The sequence below is a fragment of the Euphorbia lathyris genome, chromosome 10, assembly GCF_963576675.1.
Source record: "Euphorbia lathyris chromosome 10, ddEupLath1.1, whole genome shotgun sequence".
NCBI classification, from domain to species: domain Eukaryota; kingdom Viridiplantae; phylum Streptophyta; class Magnoliopsida; order Malpighiales; family Euphorbiaceae; genus Euphorbia; species Euphorbia lathyris.
Window position 1 is genome coordinate 66,293,708 of NC_088919.1, and position 23,353 is coordinate 66,317,060.

Below are 23,353 nucleotides of genomic sequence, written 5' to 3' on the forward strand. Positions count from 1 at the left end.
TCCTAAATTTCCCGTTCTTTGGCATTTATCACAATGAGTAATAAATGAACCAACGTCCTTAAACATTGTAGGCCAAAAGAAACCACATTCTAATATTTTAGCTACCGTATTAACTCCATTATGTCCTCCATACGAGCTGGAATGACATTCTGTTATTATAGATTCATATTCATTTTCTCCAATACATCTCCTAATTATCCCGTCACCACATGATTTGAATAGAAAGGGATCTTCCCAAAAATATTGTTTATATCGAAGAAAAATTTCTTCATCTGTTAGGGAGATAATCCTTCCGGAACGATATCGGTTGCAAGATAATTAGCAAAATCTGCATACCATGGTGACATGATACTTTCTACATGATAGAGATGTTCATCGGGAAAATCATCTCGTATACCGACAGTTTCACCTATAGGACCGTTTTCATCTTCTAATCTCGATAGATGATCGGCGACAAGGTTTTCTACCCCCTTTTTGTCTTTAATTTCTATATCAAATTCTTGTAACAACAAAACCCATCTAATCAGACGTGGTTTTGCATCTTTCTTAGCAAACAGATAACGTAAAGCTGCGTGATCTGTATAAATAATAACTTTAGATCCTAACAAGTATGACCTAAACTTATCACTTGCAAATACTACGGCTAACATCTCTTTTTCTGTTGTTGTGTAATTTAATTGTGCACCGGACAATGTATGACTTGCATAATAAATAACATGTAATTTTTTATCCTTTCTTTGACCTAAAACACATCCTACTGCTAGGTCACTTGCATCACACATGATTTCAAAAGGCAAATCCCAATCGGGTTTAGCAATTATGGGTGCACTGACTAAGGCTGTTTTCAATGTTTCAAAAGCTTTAATACAATCTTCATTAAAGTCGAAGGTTGAATCCTTCATAAGTAAATTAGTAAGTGGTTTGAAAATCACAGAAAAGTTTTTTATAAATCTTCTGTAAAAACCTGCATGTCCTAGAAAAGATCTTACTCCCTTGACAGTTGTTGGTGGGGGTAATTTTTCTATTACTGAAGTCTTTGCTCTATCCACTTCTAATCCTTTTTCAGATATTTTATGACCTAAAACAATTCCTTCGTTGACCATGAAATGACATTTTTCCCAATTTAATACCAAATTCGTTTCTTCGCATCTAGAAAGAACTCTATCTAAGTTTTTTAAACATGCATCAAAAGAATCTCCATAAACTGAAAAATCATCCATAAATACTTCCATGATATCTTCGATAAAATCATTAAAAAAATTGCAGTCATGCAATGTTGAAAAGTTGCTGGTGCATTACATAAACCAAAAGGCATTCTTCTATATGCAAATGTTCCATAAGGACATGTGAAGGTTGTTTTATCTTGGTCATCCGGGTAAATATATATTTGAAAGAATCCGGAATAACCATCAAGAAAACAATAAAATGCATGACCGGCTATCCTTTCGATCATTTGATCGATGAAAGGTAAAGGAAAATGATCTTTCCTAGTTGCCTTATTTAGGTTCCTATAATCTATACAAACCCTCCAACCGGTGGTGGTTCGCGTAGGTATTAATTCACCTTCATCATTCCTTACTACAGTTATACCTCCCTTTTTGGGTACACAATGGATTGGACTAACCCATTCACTATCTGAAATAGGATAAATGATTCCATTGTCTAAAAGTTTAGTAATCTCATTTTTGACTACTTCTTTCATGTTCGGATTTAAACGTCTTTGTCTATCCGCTTTAGGTGGCTTATCTTCTTCTAAGTGAATCCTATGCATTACAATACTAGGATTAATCCCTTTTAAATCTGAAATCTGCCATCCCATACTTCCTATTCTATTTCTAACAACTTCTTTCAATTTTTCTTCTTGATTTTCTGTTAATTTGTTAGAGATGATTATAGGTAGAGTGTCACTTCCGCCTAGGAAAGTGTATCTCAGATGGTTTGGTAGTTCTTTAAGTTCTAATTTAGGTGGAACTATTACTGAAGGCGGAACTGGTCCATCTTCTCGAATCAAAGGCTCTGGGTCCTTATCTTCTAATTCTTCGCCCATTACAGGTTCTATTATTTCTTCTCTTTGAACAATGTCATTAACACATTCTTCAATTAAATCAAGCTTCATACAAGCGAAATCCTCCATAGGATATTTCATCGCTTGATTCATATCGAACTCGATCTTATCGTCGCCTATTCGTAAAACTACTTTTCCTTCCGACACATCAACTAGAGCACGTCCCGTGTTCATGAATGGTCTACCAAAGATTAGCGGACAATTAACATCATAAGCAAAATCTAAGATAACAAAATCAGTAGGAAAAATAAATTTGTCAACTTTTACCAAAACGTCTTCAATTATACCATATGGTCTTTTAGTGGATTGATCCGCTAATTGCAAAACCATATTGGTACGCTTGATGTCTTCTTCTAATCCTAATTTCTAAAAAATAGACAATGGCATCAAGTTTATACTAGCTCCTAAATCGCAAAGACAACTTGGGAATTCCATATTTCCCAAAGTACACGGAATGGTAAAGCATCCTGGATCTTTGAGTTTAGTAGGTAATTTGCTTGATACTATTGAACTACAATCTTCAGAAAGTGAAATGGATGAAATTCCTTCCCAACTAATCTTTTTTGAAATTAAATCTTTCAAGAATTTTCCATAATTAGGAATTTGCGTAATTGCATCCATGAATGTTAAATTTATATGCAAATTTTTAAGTTTGTCTAAAAATGATAAAAGTTGTTTATCATGGTCCTTATTTCGGACCCTGTGTGGAAAAGGTGGCTTTGGTACAAAAGGTTTTGGATTAGAGTCAATTGGCGTATCTTTTTGTTTTAACGTATCTTCTTTGGATTTTGGTAAATCATTTCCAGGTAAAGTTGAATTTCCGGGCATTTCCGGACCTAAGTAGTTTTTCCCCGAACGAAGAGTGATAGCCTTAACATGCTCTTTCAGATTTTCTTCCGTTTGGCTGGGAAGACTTCCCTCTTTGCGGGATGGAATTGATTTAGCAAGTTGTCCAATTTGAACCTCCAAATTATGGATGCTAGATGATTGGTTTTTGATAAGCTGATCGAATTTATTTTCGATCCGTTTAAAACCATCGTCTTGATTACTTACCTTTCCATTCATAGCATCTATAAATTTGTCGATTTTTGAAGATAAAGTGCTAATCGTATCTCTTGTTTGATTTTGATAATTATTTATACGATATTGATTAGCATTTGCATTATTATTATTATTACCATCTTTCCAGTTAAAGTTAGGATGATTTCTCCATCCAGGATTATAAGTATTAGAATAAGGATTAGTAGTTTGGTTTTGTCCTTGGACAAAATTTACCTGTTCTATCTCATTCATACCTTCGTAGTCAATGTCTCTCTGGATCGGATCATTAGGATCGCATGGTGCCATAAATTTATCAATTTTGTGCGATAAGGCAAAAAATTGGGCTTGTAACATTGCTACAGGATCAAGATTCATTATACCTTTAACCGATGATATACATGAGGATGATGGTTTCGCCGTTGGTATATGTCCACGCTCTGCGGGCCACATACTGCTGTTGATTGCCATTTCCTCCAAAAGGTCTCTTGCTTGGGCGGACGTCTTCTTCATAAATAACCCTCCAGACATAGCATCTAATGAACCTCTAGTCGTAGGATTTAATCCATTATAGAATGTCTGCATTAAAAGTGCATCTGGCAATTGGTGGTGTGGGCATAAACGTTGAAGTTCTTTAAAACGTTCCCAAGCTTCATAAAGAGTTTCATTATCATTTTGTGTAAAAGATGTCAACTCTTTGATGACTCTTGCGGTTTTTGCTAAGGGAAAATATTTTTGTAAAAATGCTTGGGCTAATTGGTCCCAAGTTTCAAATGTTGCAGCAGGCATAGAAGTTAACCAAATTTTTTCCTTATCCTTCAAAGTGAAAGGAAAGAGGCGAAGTTTGATTGCTTCGGCTGTTACATCAGTAATTTTAAAAGTGTCACAAATTTCTAAGAAATTTGTCAAATGTGCATTAGGGTTTTCATTAGGCAATCCGTAAAACGTTACGTTGTTTTGCAACATATTAAGCAAAGCAGGCTTAATTTCAAATTGATTTGCGTTTATACGGGGTCTAACTACACTATTAGTTACACTGGCCATTCCTGGCCTAGCATAATCCATAAGTGTCGGTGGATCGGCCATGATTTCTGGCTGGACTACTTTGGTTTTTAAGGGTGTTTTGTCTTTGTTTTTGTTGTTTTTCTTGTTTTTCTTAAGTGTTCTTTCAATTTCAGGATCAAAAGGATCTTGTGGCGTGCCCGAATTTCGCGAACTGCGCATGAACTTGAAATTGTTACACGAGCCAAACTACCTTCAAAACAAAATTGAAAACAAAATGTGTTATATAAACTGAAAAATAAATAAAATATAAAAATTGTATAAAAATAATGTATAAACCTATATTCGAAAATAAAATACAAAAAAAATAAAAATTTGTTAAAAATTTTGGCGTATCCCCGGCAACGGCGCCAAAAACTTGTTGAGCGATTTCCGCAAGTGCACGGTTTCGCTTGTAGTAATAAAAATATCGATCCCACAGGGATACGTTTTTTAACGAAAAAACTTATTTTTGAATTATTATTTTCGAACTTGTTGGATTTATTATTAAATGTAAATGAAAAGTGAAAATTGGATTAATTGAATTTAGGAAATTTATTTGATTGAATTTGTGAACTTTGAGTATTTGAAAATGCTGGAATAAGATTATGTATTTAGAATAAATCGATTGTTAGAAAGATCATCTGATTTTAAGGATGAATTTTACAAAACAGGAACATTTAGAACTTATTAGAAAAATGAATGAATTTGTTCATTTGCATTAAGCAAAGAAAACAACTTAAACTTTGTATCGATTATGATGATGAAATAAATGACGGAACCTTTAATTAATTGGCTTTGAACGCGACAAAACCCTTTCGGGATAGTTGCCCTTACTCAAATTAAAACTCTTTCGAGATGATAATTTGCCTAAGTGTTCAACAAAGTTTCCTTGTAATGATTTTGAATTCAAGTGCATATTAATGAAAACACCAGCCTCACTTATATTGGATTGGTTACCATAAGTGCTGCATAACGATTTGTCGAATAGAACGGACTTTATTAGATGAAATATAAATTGATACAAGTTTACAGAGAATAAGGAGCATCGAGTTCTTCGAGGGCGTGCAAGTGAAGGGCTTGATCGGTTCCGCTTCCTTGGGTTTCCTAGGAGGTTGTCAGGCTCGGGGGCGAACACTTTACTCAATCTTCTCGCTGTAACTTCGTAATAGGGATTCGATCGGCCACTACCATGATGCAAACTAAAACTGGAACAATGTCTAAACGCTACTGAGTTGTAATTAAACTATAAACAATATGTGTACCTCATCTTGTTTTGTACAGAATCTAATTTCTAACTCTCGAAATGTTTTTACTTAGAACTTCGACATAAGTTCTACGCTCTGATTTCTATATCTATATTATAACATTTCATTACACTTTTTCTCAACATCAACTCTTTATTTATAGATGTTGAAGGGTTGTGTTTGAAGTGATGTATCCGTTGGTTAAGAGTCGTGTCCGTTGTGAAAGGACGTCTTTATCCACTTGAACGAACGCGTTTCTTGGATTTTCAGCATGTGTTAAATGCTCTTGGTGAATTTCTGCACTTACCGAGGATAGTAATCCGCAGCCGTGAATGACGTAGCACTGAGCTGAGCGACGGACGAAGGGGAGAAAAGGTTATACCACGCGTGTCGCGGCCGCGGGTCTGGGATCCACTGTCGCGGCCCGGCAGGTTTTCTTACTTCTTGCTTTCGTTCGTGTCCTCGACTTGGCGCTTTCGATTTACGTCGTCTTTGACTCCTTTTGTAGGGTTTTTCTTCTATTTTAGATCATTTTTCGTTCCTATTTGGATTTTACCAAATATTCAAGTACCTTGCAAGAAAGAAAGATATTCGAAAGTAAAAGTAATCTAAACAGATATAAATAACACAAATTCGTAATAAAAATGATATAAATATTAATGATATTTTAGGTATATTTTGGGCTTAACAGGTACACTTGCCCCTAAGTAGTGGCGTCTAGTAGAGATAGAGCATTTAGGAAGACCACATCCATAGTCGTAACGCACTTATCAATATATATTTCGTTTTAAAGCTCTACCTAGCCGTTCACCCATCAGTTTCAAAAGTCTAGGAAAGCCTGGATCAAGGATGGGGATCGGAATACCAGGTATTTTCATCTCTCTACCGTCATTAGAAGACAGAGTAATAGGATTGATGCTATTAAAAACTCTAATGGTGATTGGGTTTATGAGGATGAAGATATTCGGCACTTGGCCCTGGACTTCTATAAGGACCTTTTTAAAGAGGAACCTGTTGATCTGGATAAGGCTCAAACTGTTGCTACCTTTCCCATGGTGGGAGAGGATAGAATTCTGGAAGCCTTCCACCCTATTTCCCTGAAAGAAACCGATCAAGCCATTTTTAGTATTAGGGCTACTAAAGCTCCTGGGGTTGATGATCTGCCTGCTGGTTTTTACCATAAATACTGGGAGGTTGTGAAGGAAGGCATTTACAACTTCATCAAAGGTGTTTTTAATGGCTCTCAGGATATTGGGCTGGTAAACAGAACCCTTCTTGTTCTGATTCCTAAAGTTGAGAAGCCTTCTTCTTTCTTACATATGAGGCCTATTAGTCTTTGTAATGTTCTCTATAAAACTATTACAAAGATTGTGGCAAATAGATTCCGGTGCATTCTTCCTGAGATCATTAGTCAGAATCAGGGAAGCTTTGTGCCTGGTAGACAAATGATGGATAATGTGGTGATTGTCCAAGAGATGGTCCACGCTATGAAAATCAAAAAGGGAAAGAGAGGTACTGTGGCTCTTAAGTTGGATTTGGAGAAAGCCTATGATCGCATTAACTGGAGTTTTCTTATGGAGAGTCTGGAGAGAGCAAGGATCCCGGACAATTGGAGAAGGTTAATAAAGGTTTGTATCTCTTCTCCTGTTTTTCAAGTTTTGATCAATGGGGATATGTCGGAGGAATTTTCTCCTGGCCGGGGTATCCGTCAAGGGGACCCAATGAGCCCTTTCTTATTTGTTATTGCAATGGAAAGGTTGTCTCACCTGATCCAAGACGCTGTTGATAATGGGAAATTCCACCCGGTGGCCATCAATAAGTTATGTCCCCAGGTTACTCATTTGTTCTTTGCAGATGATGTTCTAATCTTCCTGGAAGGTAATGAGGAGCAGTTAAGTATCATTATGGAAATTCTTGATTGTTTCTATTCTGCCTCTGGTCAGAAGCTCAATGTCCAGAAGTCCAGGATGATGTGTTCTAAGAATATGAACCAGAGAGCCTGCAAAAGGATGAGTGATCTGTCTGGAATTCCTCTGACTTGCTCTCTTAGGAAGTATCTGGGTATTCCCCTCCACAATGAGAGAGTGTCGAAAGTGTCTTTTAAAGATACTTTGGATAAAGCTAATAAGAAGTGTGCCACTTGGAAAGCTAAGACTCTCTCTCTCTCGCTGGCCGACTTACGTTGATTCAATCTGTCAATTGTGCAACTCCCAATCACATTATGCAGGCTTGTCATCTTCCTGAGCCTGTTCTCAAGGACCTTGATAAAATTAATCATAGGTTCCTGTGGGGAGAAGCTGAGGAGGGGAGGAAGATCCACCTCGTTCCTTGGAATGAGGTTTGTCAACCTAAGGATATGGGAGGTCTGGGCATTAGGAAAGCCAGAGATAATAATAAAGTCTTATTAATGAAACTCCTGTGGCGAATGTGGCAGCTTCCCTCAGCTCTTTGGGTTCAACTTTTATGCGGGAAATATCGAAAGGATAAGGTTTTTGGGGGTCCTAAGGATAGAGTGGCTAATTGTTCCTTTCTTTGGAAAGGCATTAGTGCGGTTTTTGCTGAGTTTTGTTCAGGGATTGGGTGGAATGTGGGAAATGGTAGATCCATCAGTTTCTGGAATGATATATGGATTGGGAAAAAGCCTTTATTGGAAGTTTGTGAATCTTTGCCGCCTGTAGAATTTCAGAACTGGAGGATTGCAGATGTTGTGGATTCTAAGAGTGAGTGGATTTGGTCAAAATTTGAGTCCTACCTCAGTCTAGAATCACTCCTTAGAATTAGAGGAGTTCAGATTAGTAGTAATATTGAAGACAAGGATAGTTTCAGTTGGTCTTTGACGAACAACGGGGCCTATTCTTGTAAATCAGCTTTTCAGGCGTTCTATCAGGAGTTGGATACCTCGCCCCCAGGGGTGTGGAAGATGATTTGGGCCTTAAAAGTGTCGTACCGTATTAGAAGTTTCCTATGGCTAGGGGTTAAAAATAGGTTGCTTACTAATTTGGATAGGAAAAGGAGGCATCTGGTGGAGTCTGGAGCTTGTGGCAGATGCAGAGGTAATGAAGAGACTTTGTGCCATGCTCTTAGAGACTGTGAGAAAAGTAAAGAGGTTTGGAGGAGAGTGCTCCCTATAAATGTGCTTCCATCTTTTTTAGCCCACTCTGAGAATGATTGGTTTGTGGATGGGATTAATGGGAATCTTCTGGCTGAGTTGAATCAGGGTGTTCTTTTATTTGTGGTGGTTTGCCATCAGATTTGGAGATGGAGAAATGATGAGATTTTTGGAGGAGAAACGATGGTTTTGCCTAATATCTTAGATTTCTTATCCAAAAAGATTAGCACCTTGGTTGATAGCTACGTTGAGGACCCCTTGGCTAGGGCTAGTCAGAGGAAGGAGGTCCATCTTTTAGGCTGGTGTAGGCCGAGCGAAGGTGTGGTTAAGCTTAACACTGATGGATCTTGTCTAATGGACGGGAGAATTGCCGCAGGAGGGGTTCTGAGAGATGATGGTGGCAATTGGATCTCTGATTTCTCTCAGAATTTGGGAATAGGCTCGTCTTTTTCTGCAGAGCTTTGGGGGATCTTTTCTGGCCTGAAGCTAGCAAAAAATCTGGGGGTGAAGAAGCTTCTTGTAGAGTCGGATAACCTTGAAGCGGTTAAAATGATATCTGAGAACAATGTTATTTGCCTAAATAGCCAAAATTTAATCAAAGGCATTAGAAGGATTGGCTCCTCCTTTGATTTTCTTAGCTTTGCTCATATTTATAGGGAGCAAAACCGGGTAGCGGACTGTCTTACGGTGGAAGGGCATTCAAGAATGTTGGGGCTCTCTATCTTTTCTTCTCCTCCGGGCTTCATTTCATCTATGATCTTGGAGGATGTGGTGGGGGTCCGTTTTCCCAGGCTGATCCCGGGATAAGCGGCTTTTGGTTTTTGTTTTTTCTTTGCCTATCCTACAAAAAAAAAGAACTACGTCGTTTTGTTTACAACAAAAATAAAAAATAAATATTTAAATGTAAAACTAAATAGGTCCTAAAACAAACTATCAGTCTCTTTTACTCTCTTTAATTTCTTTAGTTCTTCTTCCTAAATTCCTCTTTCTTCTTAAGCCTAAATTAAAATCCTTAATCCTAACTAAGATTAAATCAAAATCGGTAGCCAATCCATCCGTAGTCGGATCGTTGATCGTTGGTCTGGCACTCTATCTCCGATCTTTGCCTCTCTGCTTTGGTATTTTTTTGCTCCTACTTGAATTTTGATTTTATATTTCTGCTACTATTTTACTTGAACTTGAGCTTTGATCTCAGGTTTTTATTAATTATTATTTTTTGGATAAAAATTATTTTAGTTGTATTGTTTGCCCCCATGGGAGAGAAATCATGGATTTGCCCCTGAATGGGGTTATTTATTTTTTAATTAATTAATTAAAAATTAATTCTTTTATGTTGATATATTAGGTTAAGAAAAATAAGATTAAGTGTCCATTTGGTTTACCTATTGTTTGTTGTGGCTATTTGCTGTTAGAAAAAAAAGCTGTTTTTTCAAAAAATAATGATTCCATTTTATAAGAACTCTCACTTTTAAAGTGAAAATACAAACATAATGAAAAAAATGAAATAAACAAACATCCCCTAAGTTAAGGAAAGTTTCTTTTGTATCCATCTTAATTTCTTAAACCTCCATATATCAACCAAGAACACCAAAAATACCAAAGGGAGATTTTGAAGCCGTCACCATCTGTATATTCGGATTGGAGCTTAATAGAGTCTATGGGTGATTTTCTTCCAGCTTCGACAAACTCAAATCAATCTTCCTTCTATAAGTGAGAAAGTGGAGGGGCTTTGATTTTGAACTCCTTATCTCATGCTCATAAAAGCTGATATCAACGTGATCGTCTTATATTATGCGGTACAAGGTAATAAATATTTCCTTAACCTTATTTTCTTCACGATGATCTTGACATTTTGGGTTTTTTTGATGGAAATATCAAAAAATCTTATTAAGCGCCAAAAAACTTTTACGAAGAACAAAGGACAACTCATACATCTAGGTCCACTTGTTCCACAACAAGCTGGAAGATTGAGATTTACATAATCTCATTTTTACATTTAAAGATACTTGCCTAACAATTTGATCCTTACAAAAAAGACCATTATCAAAAGCAATTCTATTCCTAGTCAACCACACCCAATACACAGTTGCTGCAAAAGCAACTCTTCTAATAGAAGATTTAAGAGATTTTCCTGCAGCATTCCTTGACAACCAACTTATAAGCTTTCTCCATGGTAGATTATTTGGTACATCACACTTACCACTAATCTCCATCCAGACACTCCCACTAACGGAACAATAAAAAAATAGATGAGGCACTGTCTCCTCCTCCTGACCACATAAACAACACAATTGATTTATCAAGTTTGCCCAGACAGCAATCCGAGTTTTAACATTCAACCGATTTTTTAACGCAATCCATAAGATGAAACTGTGTCTTGGGATAAATTGATGTCCCCAAACAACCTTCCACCAACCCACAATAACTTGAGTAGGCATTAAAGCCTTATACGCAGTAGCCACAGTAAATTGTCCCTTATTATTCCCCTTCCAGACAATCCTATCCCTCTCGTTAGGATAAATTTGTATCTGTTTCACCACATGCCAATCTTGCTCAATGAGTTCATCACTTGGGTCAGGTAGACGCCACCCTTGCCTCCCAACAAGATCAGCAACCTTCATATCTCTAGCAACATCAGTATCAGAAATATCCAATCTAGGAAAAAGCTCCCTTAAGCTCTTATCATTAATCCAAGGATCATCCCAAAAATTAAAACTCTTCCCATCCCCCAATTTATAATAAAAGAAAGGCTTAAACATATGCTTTATATATATATTCACTCTTAATGGGTATTACCGATCCATGGGTACTTAGAAAAATGTGTAAATAATAGAGATTCATTTTTCAATGCAATTTATTATCCAACTATTTTACTTTAATTCATTTTCTCTCTCATAATAAATTTTTTCTAGGAAATGAAAAATAAAATTTCTAAAAGTTAATGTCTTTTTAAAAAAAGTAATTTGAATTAATTTTATTTCACGTGACACATTAACCAATACAAAATTAATTATGTATAATCAATTAGTAAATTATTTATATGAAATTTTAGACCACAAAATATAATTCTTAAAATATAAACATTAAATCCTAAATTATAAAAATTAAACTCTAAATATGTGACGTGTCAACAAATTATAAATATATAACGTGTCATCAAACCATTGTTATGATGTACCACATCATCCATACATCGAACGTATACCAAAATTTCTCTTTCAGTGATACTGCTAGAAAAAAATGGAAAGTTTTTCTTTTGCTTCATCATTACATCCATCCACACGGCTAGTAATTTGATGGCATGTAACACATAAACCAATAAAAAATTAACATCAACAGCTAATTAATTAAATATTTTTTAGGAAATTATTTAGATAAAATTCTAGACCCCAAAATATAAATACTAAACCTTGGGTTTCAAAATCTCTCTGCAACCGGTGTCATCAGCCTAGTCAGTGATCCCAACCCAAAGAGACTGAGCCACGTGAAGAGTACCTGGTTGGTGCTTGTACGTCTTCCCGGTATCCGTTTCCGTTTCATTTTCTGTATCCATGCCCAACCCCCACATTGGAAGGGGAACTCTATTTGACAGAATAGTTAGATTTTAAAACCAAACTACAAAGAAATGGCTATCAAACATTGATATTGAGAATATCAACCCCACCAATTGGTTATGTACAAATGAATCAATTGTTGAGAATAATGTAATGATCCAGTCCGGTCATGAGGGTGTGGCGTCGGGTGGAAGGTCTGAATAAGAAGCGACTCTAAAAGATGACAATGAGGAAGAAATGAACTGAATCTCATATCAGAAATAGAGAGAGTGATTGAGCTATATTAAGAAGACGTGTTACCAATAAAAGTAGATGCGTTTTAAAGCCGTGAGGCTGAAAGAATGAGACTTGGCTAAAACTTAGGACTGTAATCGAGGCAAGCCGAGCTTTGACATGCTCATGCTCGGCTCATTAAAAAATTGACGAGGTCGAGCTCAACATCTCGTTCGTGAGTTGCTTGCAAGCAGCTCATTATTCTATTCATAATTTCGTTCGTGAACAACTCATTAATTAACGTTCGTTTGAAATTTCTTTAACACAAAACTACATAGTTCACGAAACCTACAAAACTACATTGTTTTACATTTTTCCCGTCATAGAAATACTATTATTAAAAAAAAATCGAACCAAGCTTGCTCACGAGCGTGCTCATAAACATTATAATCGACCTTGAGCCGAGTTTCGCCATGCTTAAGCTCGGCTATAAATCTACCCGAACACGGTTGAGCTTTTATCAAGCTGGATGCCGAGCTGCTCATGATCTGCTTGGCTCATTTACAACCCTAGTTAAAACGGACAATATTTCCATGGTATTAGGCCAAACACAACGAGGAAGCTGGTGGCCTCGGTAATATAATTTGTTAAACTCTTACACATTGCTCATCCAAAGTGTATAAATTCAACAAGAGCACACACAAAGAGCCATTATATAATGCAATACCTCATAACAATCAAAACCTTTTAGATCATTGCCATTTCAATAATCCAATTAGCTAATAGCAAAAAATCTCTACTTTTTTGCATTTCAGGTATAATTTGCAAGAACAGCTAAGATTTTACAACCAAACCAGGAAGAAATGGCTATCAAACATTGAAATTGAGCATATAAACCACAGCAATTCAAAGATTGAATGAAACATAAAGGCCCTGTTTGGTAAATAGCGTTTTGGGATAAAAAGAGCGGTTTTGACCAATTTTAGAGGTTTGACCACTGAAACCGCTGATTGGAGTGTTTGGTGGAGAGAGGTTTGGGAGAGAGTTTTGGGATGAAAACGCTAATTTAGAAAAAGCTCTTAAAAGGAGCTTTTTCAATTAGCGTTTTGGAATATTAAAATTAATGGACTTTTTTAACCCTAATAGATAGACTCCCTCTTCTCCTGCGCCAAAATTAATGCCCTTATTCATCTTTTTGCACAAACCGCTATTATCAATCAGCTAATTTTTACCAAACAGGTCTACACAAACAACTAGTCAAATCAGCTAATGTAATCAGCTAACAGCTAACAGCTAATTCCCAAACATGGCCAAAAATTAATCTTTATTAGAATTGAAATTAATCGAACCAAGCTTGCTCACGAGCGTGTTCATGAACATTATAATCGAGCTTGTTCATGAACCTATAACCAAGCATGCACGGAGCTTTTGAGCCGAGTTTCGCCATGCTCAAGCTCAGCTATAAATTGATCTGAAACACGGTCGAGCTTTTATCGAGTCGGACGCGCCAAGCTGCTCATGAGCAGCGAATTAAAAACCTTTTAGATTATTGCTAGTTCAATAGTCCTAGAAGGCCATAGCAAAAAAACTCTACTTTTTAGCAATTTCAGCTATAATTTGCAATAACAGCTAAGATTTTACAATCAAACCAGGAAGAAATGGCTATCAAACATTGAAATTGAGCATATAAACCACAGCAATTCAAAGATGAATGAAACATAAAAATTTATCTGTATTAGAATCGAAATTAATTGAACCAAGCTTGCTCACGAGCGTGTTCATGAACATTATAATCGAGCTTGTTCATGAACCTATAACCAAGCTTGCTCGCGAGCTTTTGAGCCGAGTTTCGCCATGCTCAAGCTCAGCTATAAATTGAGCTGAAACACGGTTGAGCTTTTATCGAGTGGGACGCCGCCGAGCTGCTCATGAGCAGTGAATTAAAACCTTTTAGATTATTGCTAGTTCAATAGTCCTACAAGGTCATAGCAAAAAATCTCTACTTTTTAGCAATTTCAGCTATAATTTGCAATAACAGCTAAGATTTTACAACCAAACCAGGAAGAAATGGCTATCAAACATTGAAATTGAGCATATAAACCACAGCAATTCAACACGAAACATAAAAATTAATCTGTATTAGAATCGAAATTAAACTTTGTACATGACAAAGGAGAAGTACTCAATGGAATTGAAGAATTACAACAAAGTTCTAATCTACCTCGAAATTGCTCCTCATTGATCTTCAACAAGGTTCTTAGAGGAAAATAAACACCTTCCTCTACACAACGTTGATGTCTCGGCTTAATCCTATTCTCTAAACTAAACGAGAAATACTGCGGAAACTCTTTGAGTTCCCTCAATTCTCTCCCCATTTCAACTACAAAATAGTTCAATTTTGGCTCAATATTTTCCTTAATACTGTAATTAAAGAGAGGAGGAAATCTCCTAAACATGGAGATTGCTTCTTTATGAGGGAATCCAATGTTCTCAAAGTATTCAATTCGAGGTAATAGTTTATCTTCCACACTACAAGATAACAAATCAGTGTGTTTACGTACCTCTTCAATCCCAATGCTCTGGAGGAAATACATAGTCGGACGAAGACGATGCTTAACGCTCGAGACCAATAATCTCGGCCGCCGGTGAATGACGTGTTTTATATCGGAGCCTTTGACGCGAGCTTCACGGAGGAGGAAAGTGAAGATAGGGAGGATAGTGGAAGCATTGGAGATGAGAATTTCAGGGCACATTGAAATAATCCGCCGAAACTCGGCGGAATTGAAATCCATTGAAATGAATAAATCGACAACGGATTTTACATCGACGAGAGAAGCGGAGAGGATAATCGGTCGGTGGTGGTCTGCGAGGGAGAATATATCGAGGCCAATTGAATCGAGGTAGAGCATTTTCTCTTGGAATTCGGCATTAGGCGGTCGTTGCGGCGGAGGAGGGGTTTTCCGGGGTGGAGATAAGGGGGAAATTTCGGTTGATTTTGGGGGGTTTTGAGGAAGGGAAATGGTGGTGGTTATTTTGGAGGAAAGGGAAGGAAAATGGAGGGTTCTGGAGGGAGAAATTGAGGGGAAATCATGGTGAGGAAGAGGAAATTTATGGGATTTAGAAGGAAATGTGGATTTGTGGTTGGAGAAGAAGGTGAAAGTGAGTTTTTTTTGCATTGTTGCTCAGAAGAGCTACATGGTGAGCTCTGAAGTAGGAGAAGGCAGTGTTGTGATTTTGTGGTGGGTAAGGATAAGGCTTGGATAATGGAGGAGATATGGGTTAAATTACCATATAGCCCTTTAATTTTGGCCGGACTTTCTGTATGGTCACTGAACTTTAAAATAGGATATAAATTTTTTGAATTTTAACCCTTTATCTTATTGACGGTAAATTACATCAATGGCCACTGAACTTTGCCCATTTTAACATTGTGGCCACTGAGCTTCAATTCTTAACGGTATGATCATTAAACTTTACAGTTTTTAACATTGGTGGTCACTCAACTTTAACAAAGTCCTCAAAATGACCGTTAACGACCTCAAAATGAAAATATTCAAGAATTAAAGTTGTTCAGAACGATATTTACCATGAAACCATTGTTTTTTTATTTTCCAAAATCATCTTTTTTGAAGTTTTCTCTCTCTGAAAATTCACTTTCTCTCTCATAATCAAACAACACCTAAATAACTTAAAAATGAAAATTTTTAAGAATTAAAGTTCCTTAGAATATTATTAACTCTTCTAATTTTTTATTTTCAGACCGTCAGTGGTCATTTTGAGATGTTAAGTGACAACGGGTGTTAAAAAGTGTAAAGTTCAATGATCATACTGTTAAGAATTGAAGTTTGATGGCCATGATGTTACATGGATAAAGATCCGTGGCCATGAGTGTAATTTACCCTTTTATTGACATAAACAAAGTCATTATATTGGTAGTTACTCAATTTTAATTTTATTAAGAGGTGGTTTGATTTACTTGCGCTTTATTGATACGGTTATTTTTCATGTACAAAATGTGAACAAAGGGATAAAATGGAACAAACATGTAAAATTCTTCCTTTTTAAAATGAAAAGATAAACAAAGGGATAAAATGGAATAAACATATACATTGTAATATTATGACTATTAAATTTTCAGACGATATAAAAACTAGGGATTAAGTATCAAAATAGATCTATGGTTTTTGAAGAAATATTAATTTAGGTTCCACGTATAAAATAACACCAATATAGGCTTAACATTTGAAAAAGGGCACCAATTTATGCTTCTATAACGGAATGAGACACGTCATTGATATTAGTCCGTTAAGTTTTGTCAATTGTAGATGGAGGGAGAAATCAGAACTTAACGGAGTAATAGAAATGACGTGTCTAATCCGTTACCGATGCCTAAATTGATACCTTTTTTAAACGTTAAGCCTATATATATTAGTGTTATTTTGTATGTGAAACCTAAATTGATATTTCCCCAAAAACCATAGGCCTATTTTGATACATTATCCCTAAAACTATTCATATTAGTTTATACTAACATAAAGTCACTCAATTTTGATCACTCTAATAGAAGGTAATCTCTCTGTTATAAATATGGTTGTAAATGAGTCGAGCCACTCATGAACGACTCGACATTCGGTTCGATAAAAGCTTGATCTGTTTGACTCAATTTTTAAATGAGTCAAACATGAGCAAGATGAAACTTGTCTCGAAAGCTCGTGAGCATGCCCAGTTAATAGTTCATGAACAAGTTCATAAACAAACTCGATTATAATTTTTATGAATATGCTCGTAAGTAAGCTTGGTTCGATTATTTTTTTAATAATAACATTTCTATAAAGGGGGAAATGTAAAACAACATAGTTTTGTAGGTTTCAAAATTATATAGTTTTGTATTAAAGTAATTTCAAATAAACATAATTAATGAGTTGTTCGTGAGCGAAACTAATGAACATAATTTACGAGCTGCTCGTGAGTAGCTCACGAACAAGATGAAGCTCATTTAATTTTCAAACAAGTTGAGCACGAATTCGGCTCGATTACAATCTAGATGCAAATTATATTATAAAAACCTTTATTTTTTTGGGTAAATTCTAAAAAAAACTCTTGTGGTTTGACCGATTTCCAAAAAAACCCTTGTGGTTTGTTAATACAAAAAAAAAGAACTGTGATTTGCGCCGTTACTCGAAAAACGAAAAATGGCTTAACGGTGTTAAAAGTGCTGATGTGGCAAGGGGTCAACTCTATTTGCAAAGATGGGAACTTCAATAGTAGCAGGAGTCAGAAACATATTAGTTTTGGAATTTTGAAGATAGCACTCATGCCAACAACCAGAGAAAACTTCCCCATGTTAAAATAGCCAAGAGTAAATAACATAAAACAATAAGAGAAAAAGAAAACTACAGATTTATCCAAATATAACAAGGATAACCCATGAATAGCAGATGCAGCAGTGTAAAGGGAGAAGCAAGAAGCGGCGCCGCTACTACTCCCAAGCAGAAAACGAGAAATAAACGACTCAACACAGACATTTCGACAAACAGTTGCAACACAGAAGAAGAATTGAGAATCCCGGAGAAATGAAGAATACATAAAACCCATGGATCATACCTGAGAGTAACCGTCCATGTGAGCTATGGTAACTCTTCATCAAGTGGCGGTGTTGAATTTTGATAGGAATTAAAGAAGAAGAAGCAGAGGAAGAAGAATGGCAGATAGGATTAAGAGAATTAATATGTGAAAAGGAGGTAGAAATTGCCATTAAGAAACAGAAACAGAAACAAATTCTCAGTGAAAGCTAAACTAAACAGACACGGAGAAGAGAAGAAGAAGAAGAAGAAGAAGGAAGAAGAGGTGAGAAGAAGGAAGAAGGAGAGGAAGAAGGAGGAAGGAGGAGAGAAGAATGAGAAAGGAGAAGAAGAAGGAAGATGGAGACGAGGAGAGAGAGAGGGAAAAAAAATAAAAAAAATTCGAATTTTCAATTTTACCCTGTGCCACGTCAGCACTTTAACACCGTTAAGCCATTTTTCGTTTTTCGGGTAACGGCGCAAACTACAATCTTTTTTTTTGTATTAACAAAACACAAGGGTTTTTTTGAAAATCGGCCAAACCACAGAGGTTGTTTTTGGAATTTACCCTTTTTTTATATCAATTTTTTTTGTTTGATTAGGATAGAGAAAATAATTGTTTAGAGATAAAACTCTAAAAAATGGTTATTTGGAAAATCGAAAATGTGGTTTTATGATAAATGTGTTTCTAAACAACTTTAATTCTTGAACCTTTTCAAATTTAAGGCCATCGACGATCATTTTGAGATTATTTACTTTTATAAATACACATAACGTTAGTAAATGCAAAGTTAAATTATTTTTATATTAAGTTTTGAAGTTTAATAATTATAATATTACTATGATCAAAGTTGAGTAATTACTTGTGTATTTACTCAATATAAATGTCACTTATGAAAATAAACGAATTCAAAATGACAATTGACGAATTTAAAATAAAAAAGTTTAAGAATTAAAATTATTAAAACCACATTTCACGCTGAAATTATGTTTTATTTTTCAAAACCAATATTTTTGAATTTTTTTTCTTTAAATGATTTCAAACCTTTTTGAAAGAAACAAAACTTTATTAAATTAATTTCGCAGAAAGTACATTGATAAAGAACGAAGGTGGACATACTCACTCCCACACGAGAACTAATAGCTTTAGTTAAGCAATGAGCTGTAGAGTTCTCTAAACATTTAACAAGTGAGATAGAAACATTAGCTAAATCTCTAAAATATGATAACTCTTGAGTAGGATAATTAATGACATTGACTACTAACAAACAATCACAACAGAGCTCCACGTTATTGTGTCCGAAAGTTTTAGGCCTTGTTTGATAAGCCACTTAATGACTTAAATTAAAATATTAAGCACTTATTTAATTTAAGTGCGTTTGATAACAATTATTTTTCCACCACTTAAATTAATAAATTAAGTTAAAAAGCACTTATTTTGATAAGTCAAAATATTTAACTTAACATTTTAAGTTAAAAATGATCAACTAATATTTTTATAATAATTATATCATTCAAAATATTCAGCACTTATAATATTCATCACTTGAAATTCAGTACTTATTTTTTTCAGCATTTAATTTTCAGTTTTATCAAACAGCACCTTAATTTAGGATAATGCTTCATGGACAGCTATAGCTTCGACAAGAGCATAGAAACCGTCTAAAGGGGATGCAGTTCCCTTTATGATCGCTGGTCAAAAAATCAACTGAAAGAATACTCCAAATGAAGTCAAATGTTAAAGAATTAAAGTTATTTTAGAATAACATTGAAAGCTATTGAAAAACAATATTTTAGAGATTTTTATGTTTGATGAGAGTTATGAAACCATAAAAAAAGATTAAAGTTGAAGGACTATGAAGGTAGTTTAGCTTACCTAATAGGGAGATATGGCTATGCCTAAATTATTAGATGGGCTGGGCCTAACTGTATGAAGCCCAAGCCCAAGCCCAAGCCAACGCTTGCATCGTCTTTCTCTCTCTGGTTCAGGATTATATTATTATCTTCACCTACCATTTCTCCACCTTAGACTTTCAAGTAAGAGTAACCATAAGTAGGGAGAGAAAGGGGTTTCAGCTTCGTTTCTTCCAACAAAAGAGCGAAAAATGGCTTGCTCAGCTACTTCAACCACTGGTCTTTTGGCGTCAATCGCCGCCACCAGTAAGTCCATGGTTTCTCCCATTTCAAAACCCTCCCAAACCCTAAATCTCCCTAGTTCCTTCTTCGGCAATCAGAAACCTCTTCAATTCCGCTCCCCTCGTTCTTTCTCATTGAATCAAAGCTCACAGTCGAGGAAGAGCTTCGTTGTCAAGGCCTCTGTAAGTTCTGTTTGTAGATTAGGAATTTGTTAATTTGTAATAACGAATAAGCTAACTCTAGCTATATAATGTCGTTTAATTCTAGAATTCAACAATGTAGTTGTTAATTAGTGTGCTTGGTTTTGTATGTTTCTGTGCAGAGTGAACTTCCTCTTGTTGGAAATGTAGCACCCGATTTTGAGGCGGAGGCCGTTTTTGACCAGGAGTTCATTAATGTAAGTTGAAGTTGAACAATTCTGTGAAATATATTCTTAATTGTTACATTATCTCTTCAATTGTCATGTTTGTGTATATGAAATTATTCAAAATTTGGGGGTGAAAAAGCTTAGTCTAACTGGTCAAAAGCTTCCCGAATATCTCAGTTATTCCTATTTGGCTAAGAAAGGTGCATAGAACATACATTTTTGTTCAAGAAAATGCCGAATGGAAGAACAAAATTGCCTTGTGTGGATGGATGATTCTGATTTAGTTATTTTGTATAATTTAGTTTGTCTTCTGGTCATTTTTCTTATGAAATTCATGTTGACTGGTGTTTTTATTGCTATTTCAGGTTAAACTCTCTGATTATATTGGGAAGAAATATGTGATTCTCTTTTTCTATCCATTGGACTTCACATTCGTTTGCCCTACAGGTTTTGTTTGATTCTAAACAGATTTAAGTTGAAATTTAGGTGACAGGATATTAATTGTATTCTTTACTCTTGTGTGCAGAGATTACTGCTTTCAGTGACCGACATGCTGAGTTTGAGAAGATAAACACTGAAGTGTTAGGTGTTTCAGTTGACAGTGTGGTAAGTTTTTTATGATGAAGAAAGATAATTGCAACCACTTTTGCAGTTACATTTAAGTATGAGAATATATATATTTTTTTTAAATAATAATTTCACCTTAATGCGTTCCCATCTATTTGTTGCGTGCTATGTGAGAATACAGCTTTTGAAATTTACTTGATAATCTGATTGTAGACATATATGTGTCTGTGGACATATAACATAAGTACATTTCCATACACTGAGAAAATATCCTTAAGGGTGCGGGGAGAATTCGAGTATTCCTGTCCAATTGCATAATGAGTTATTAATAGATGAGGACCATCCTCGGTTGCATCTGATGTTTATACGCCTTTCCAAGTGATTCTTTTTAATAGGAAAAAAAAGGGGCCCTAGACACTCTTATTTAGAACAAGGTTCCAGACTGGTTGGACCAACTGTTATGTTTTAACATGTGTATATTTCCATGGTGGAATTTCTTTGGGTATCACTTTTTTTCATAGGTTGAGTACTTTATTCATCCATAATCCATTTTGTTGCTATGAGGTTGAATATTTCATTTAGGAAAATATATAATTCTCATATGTTGTTTGAGTTGTTGAATTGAAATCATCAGCTGTGAGTCTAGGAATTAGCAATACATATGGATATCTAAACTGTATGTTGGTCATTGTTTTCATCTGTCAATTTATGCAGCTCATAAAATTATGAGTTGGAGTTCTGAGGTTGTGTTGTTAATACTATTACTAATAGACCGTTGTCGAACTACTTCCTGGTTCCAGCTTTTCGCCGTGTTTATGTGGTGTATTCATGCAACTGTAGTATTAATTAGGAAATTGTCCACTGCTATTTCATTGCTTATGGTTAATAATGCTAGGCTTAGAATTTGGAGTTGTCCATTGATGGGATTCTCATTTTTCTTGTGATATCCTCTGTGTAGTTCTCCCACCTTGCATGGATTCAAACCGAAAGAAAGTCAGGTGGTCTTGGAGATTTGAATTATCCTTTAATATCCGACGTAACCAAATCTATTTCAAAATCCTTCGGAGTACTAATCCCCGATCAGGTATCAATATGTATACTCATCATTTGTTTCTTAATGTTTCTTTCGTTTTCTTTTCTCCCTATTTTTAATCTTTACTTCTATTCACAAGTCCGGGGTGACAAACAAAAACCGCCATACTACTTTTCACACACTGGAAGTTCTTTAGTTGATAAATTTATGAGCAGAATTGATATCTTATTCTCCACGAATCTCAGGGAATCGCATTGAGAGGACTATTCATCATCGACAAGGAAGGAGTTATCCAACACTCCACAATCAACAATCTTGCAATCGGGCGTAGTGTTGACGAGACATTGAGAACACTCCAGGTGATTCAAATACAGATTTTTATTTTTCTAAGCAAACAAACACCGAAAATCAGGCTGCAAACAAACATGGTCTAACTGTTATTTTCAATTCTCGCAACAGGCATTGCAATATGTACAAGAAAACCCAGACGAAGTTTGCCCAGCAGGATGGAAGCCAGGTGACAAGTCGATGAAACCAGACCCAAAACTCAGCAAGGATTACTTTGCAGCAATATAGGGGAGTAAAAGGATTGAAATCGAAATTTTCGCATTAATTTCAGGTAGCGAGATGTAAACCACATTTTTTTCTTTCTTCGTGTAATGCCTTTTTGGACATTTGAACTTCGAGATGGCTCTTTTTCTTTGTGGAATAAGAGGATTTGCCTCTGTTGTATCTGTGGATGGATAATGGATTGATTTAGCTCTTCTTTCTTCCTTTCCTCCTATTCTGTGCATGGGCCGGGTTGGGTCTAACCGTTCTTGACACGTAAATATCTTGTTCAAGCTTAGCTCACTCCCTAATATTTTTACTTGGGGTTTAGTATCAGATATGCTGCACCAGGTTAAGGTAACTAATTTCCAATTTCAATGTAGTCCGTTCAACTAATATAAATGCATCAAATTAAAATTTAATTTATTAATTTAACAAATCGATAAACATAATCTTCAATAAAAGAATAATGTAACGATAGAATAATCTTCAAGAAAAAATGCAACAATAGAACAAAAAAGAGTTAAGGTGCAAAAATACCGGAGTAATTTTACCCCTAGCGTCTAAAATGGTGCAATTTTATCCCTAATGTTAGTAGCCAAGAGTAATTTTATCCCTAACGTTGATAATTTGGGTCAATTTGAGAAATAATTTATCAAATTGTCTTCTCGATCATGAAGCTTGTCATCTATACTTTATACGTGCATCATTTTATCACTAACAAATCATAAACATATATTGGGATCATTTTATCACTAACAAATCATAAACATATATTGGGATGTGAAAAAAAATGTCTTTTGTACGAATTAGAGAAAAAAAAAATTCAAAAAATTCACCAAATTTATAAATATTAATCTCCAATTCTACTAT

The 23,353-nt window shown here is 35.5% G+C and overlaps 2 protein-coding genes and 1 non-coding gene across 7 annotated transcripts; 2 read left to right on the forward strand and 1 right to left on the reverse strand.

Annotated features, from left to right (window-relative positions):
* The first annotated feature begins 3,704 nt into the window (after positions 1–3,704).
* On the forward strand, positions 3,705–3,811 carry LOC136210047 (small nucleolar RNA R71). Its single transcript, XR_010677759.1, has one exon. It is a non-coding gene; the product is annotated as a small nucleolar RNA R71 (small nucleolar RNA).
* Positions 3,812–10,347: 6,536 nt separating this feature from the next.
* LOC136209814 (uncharacterized) lies at positions 10,348–15,485 on the reverse strand. Of its 5 annotated transcripts, none has more exons than XM_066001411.1 (2): positions 14,829–15,485; positions 10,348–11,115 (listed from the first exon to the last, which is right to left on the reverse strand). In XM_066001411.1, the coding sequence occupies exons 1-2, from the start codon at positions 15,441–15,443 to the stop codon at positions 10,435–10,437; spliced, it is 1,296 nt and encodes a 431-aa protein (XP_065857483.1). In that variant the 5' UTR covers positions 15,444–15,485; the 3' UTR covers positions 10,348–10,434. The 5 variants fall into 5 exon arrangements, 1 of the variants encoding a protein (XP_065857483.1); XR_010677685.1 differs by lacking the exon at positions 10,348–11,115 and adding an exon at positions 11,566–12,081 and having other exon boundaries at positions 14,829–14,968; XR_010677686.1 differs by lacking the exon at positions 10,348–11,115 and adding an exon at positions 12,112–12,836 and having other exon boundaries at positions 14,829–14,961.
* Positions 15,486–19,847: 4,362 nt separating this feature from the next.
* Positions 19,848–22,697, forward strand: LOC136209616 (2-Cys peroxiredoxin BAS1, chloroplastic). The gene is made up of 7 exons (XM_066001137.1): positions 19,848–20,146; positions 20,287–20,361; positions 20,697–20,778; positions 20,858–20,937; positions 21,857–21,982; positions 22,177–22,290; positions 22,391–22,697. The coding sequence occupies exons 1-7, from the start codon at positions 19,934–19,936 to the stop codon at positions 22,505–22,507; spliced, it is 807 nt and encodes a 268-aa protein (XP_065857209.1). The 5' UTR covers positions 19,848–19,933; the 3' UTR covers positions 22,508–22,697.
* The last annotated feature ends 656 nt before the right edge of the window (positions 22,698–23,353 follow it).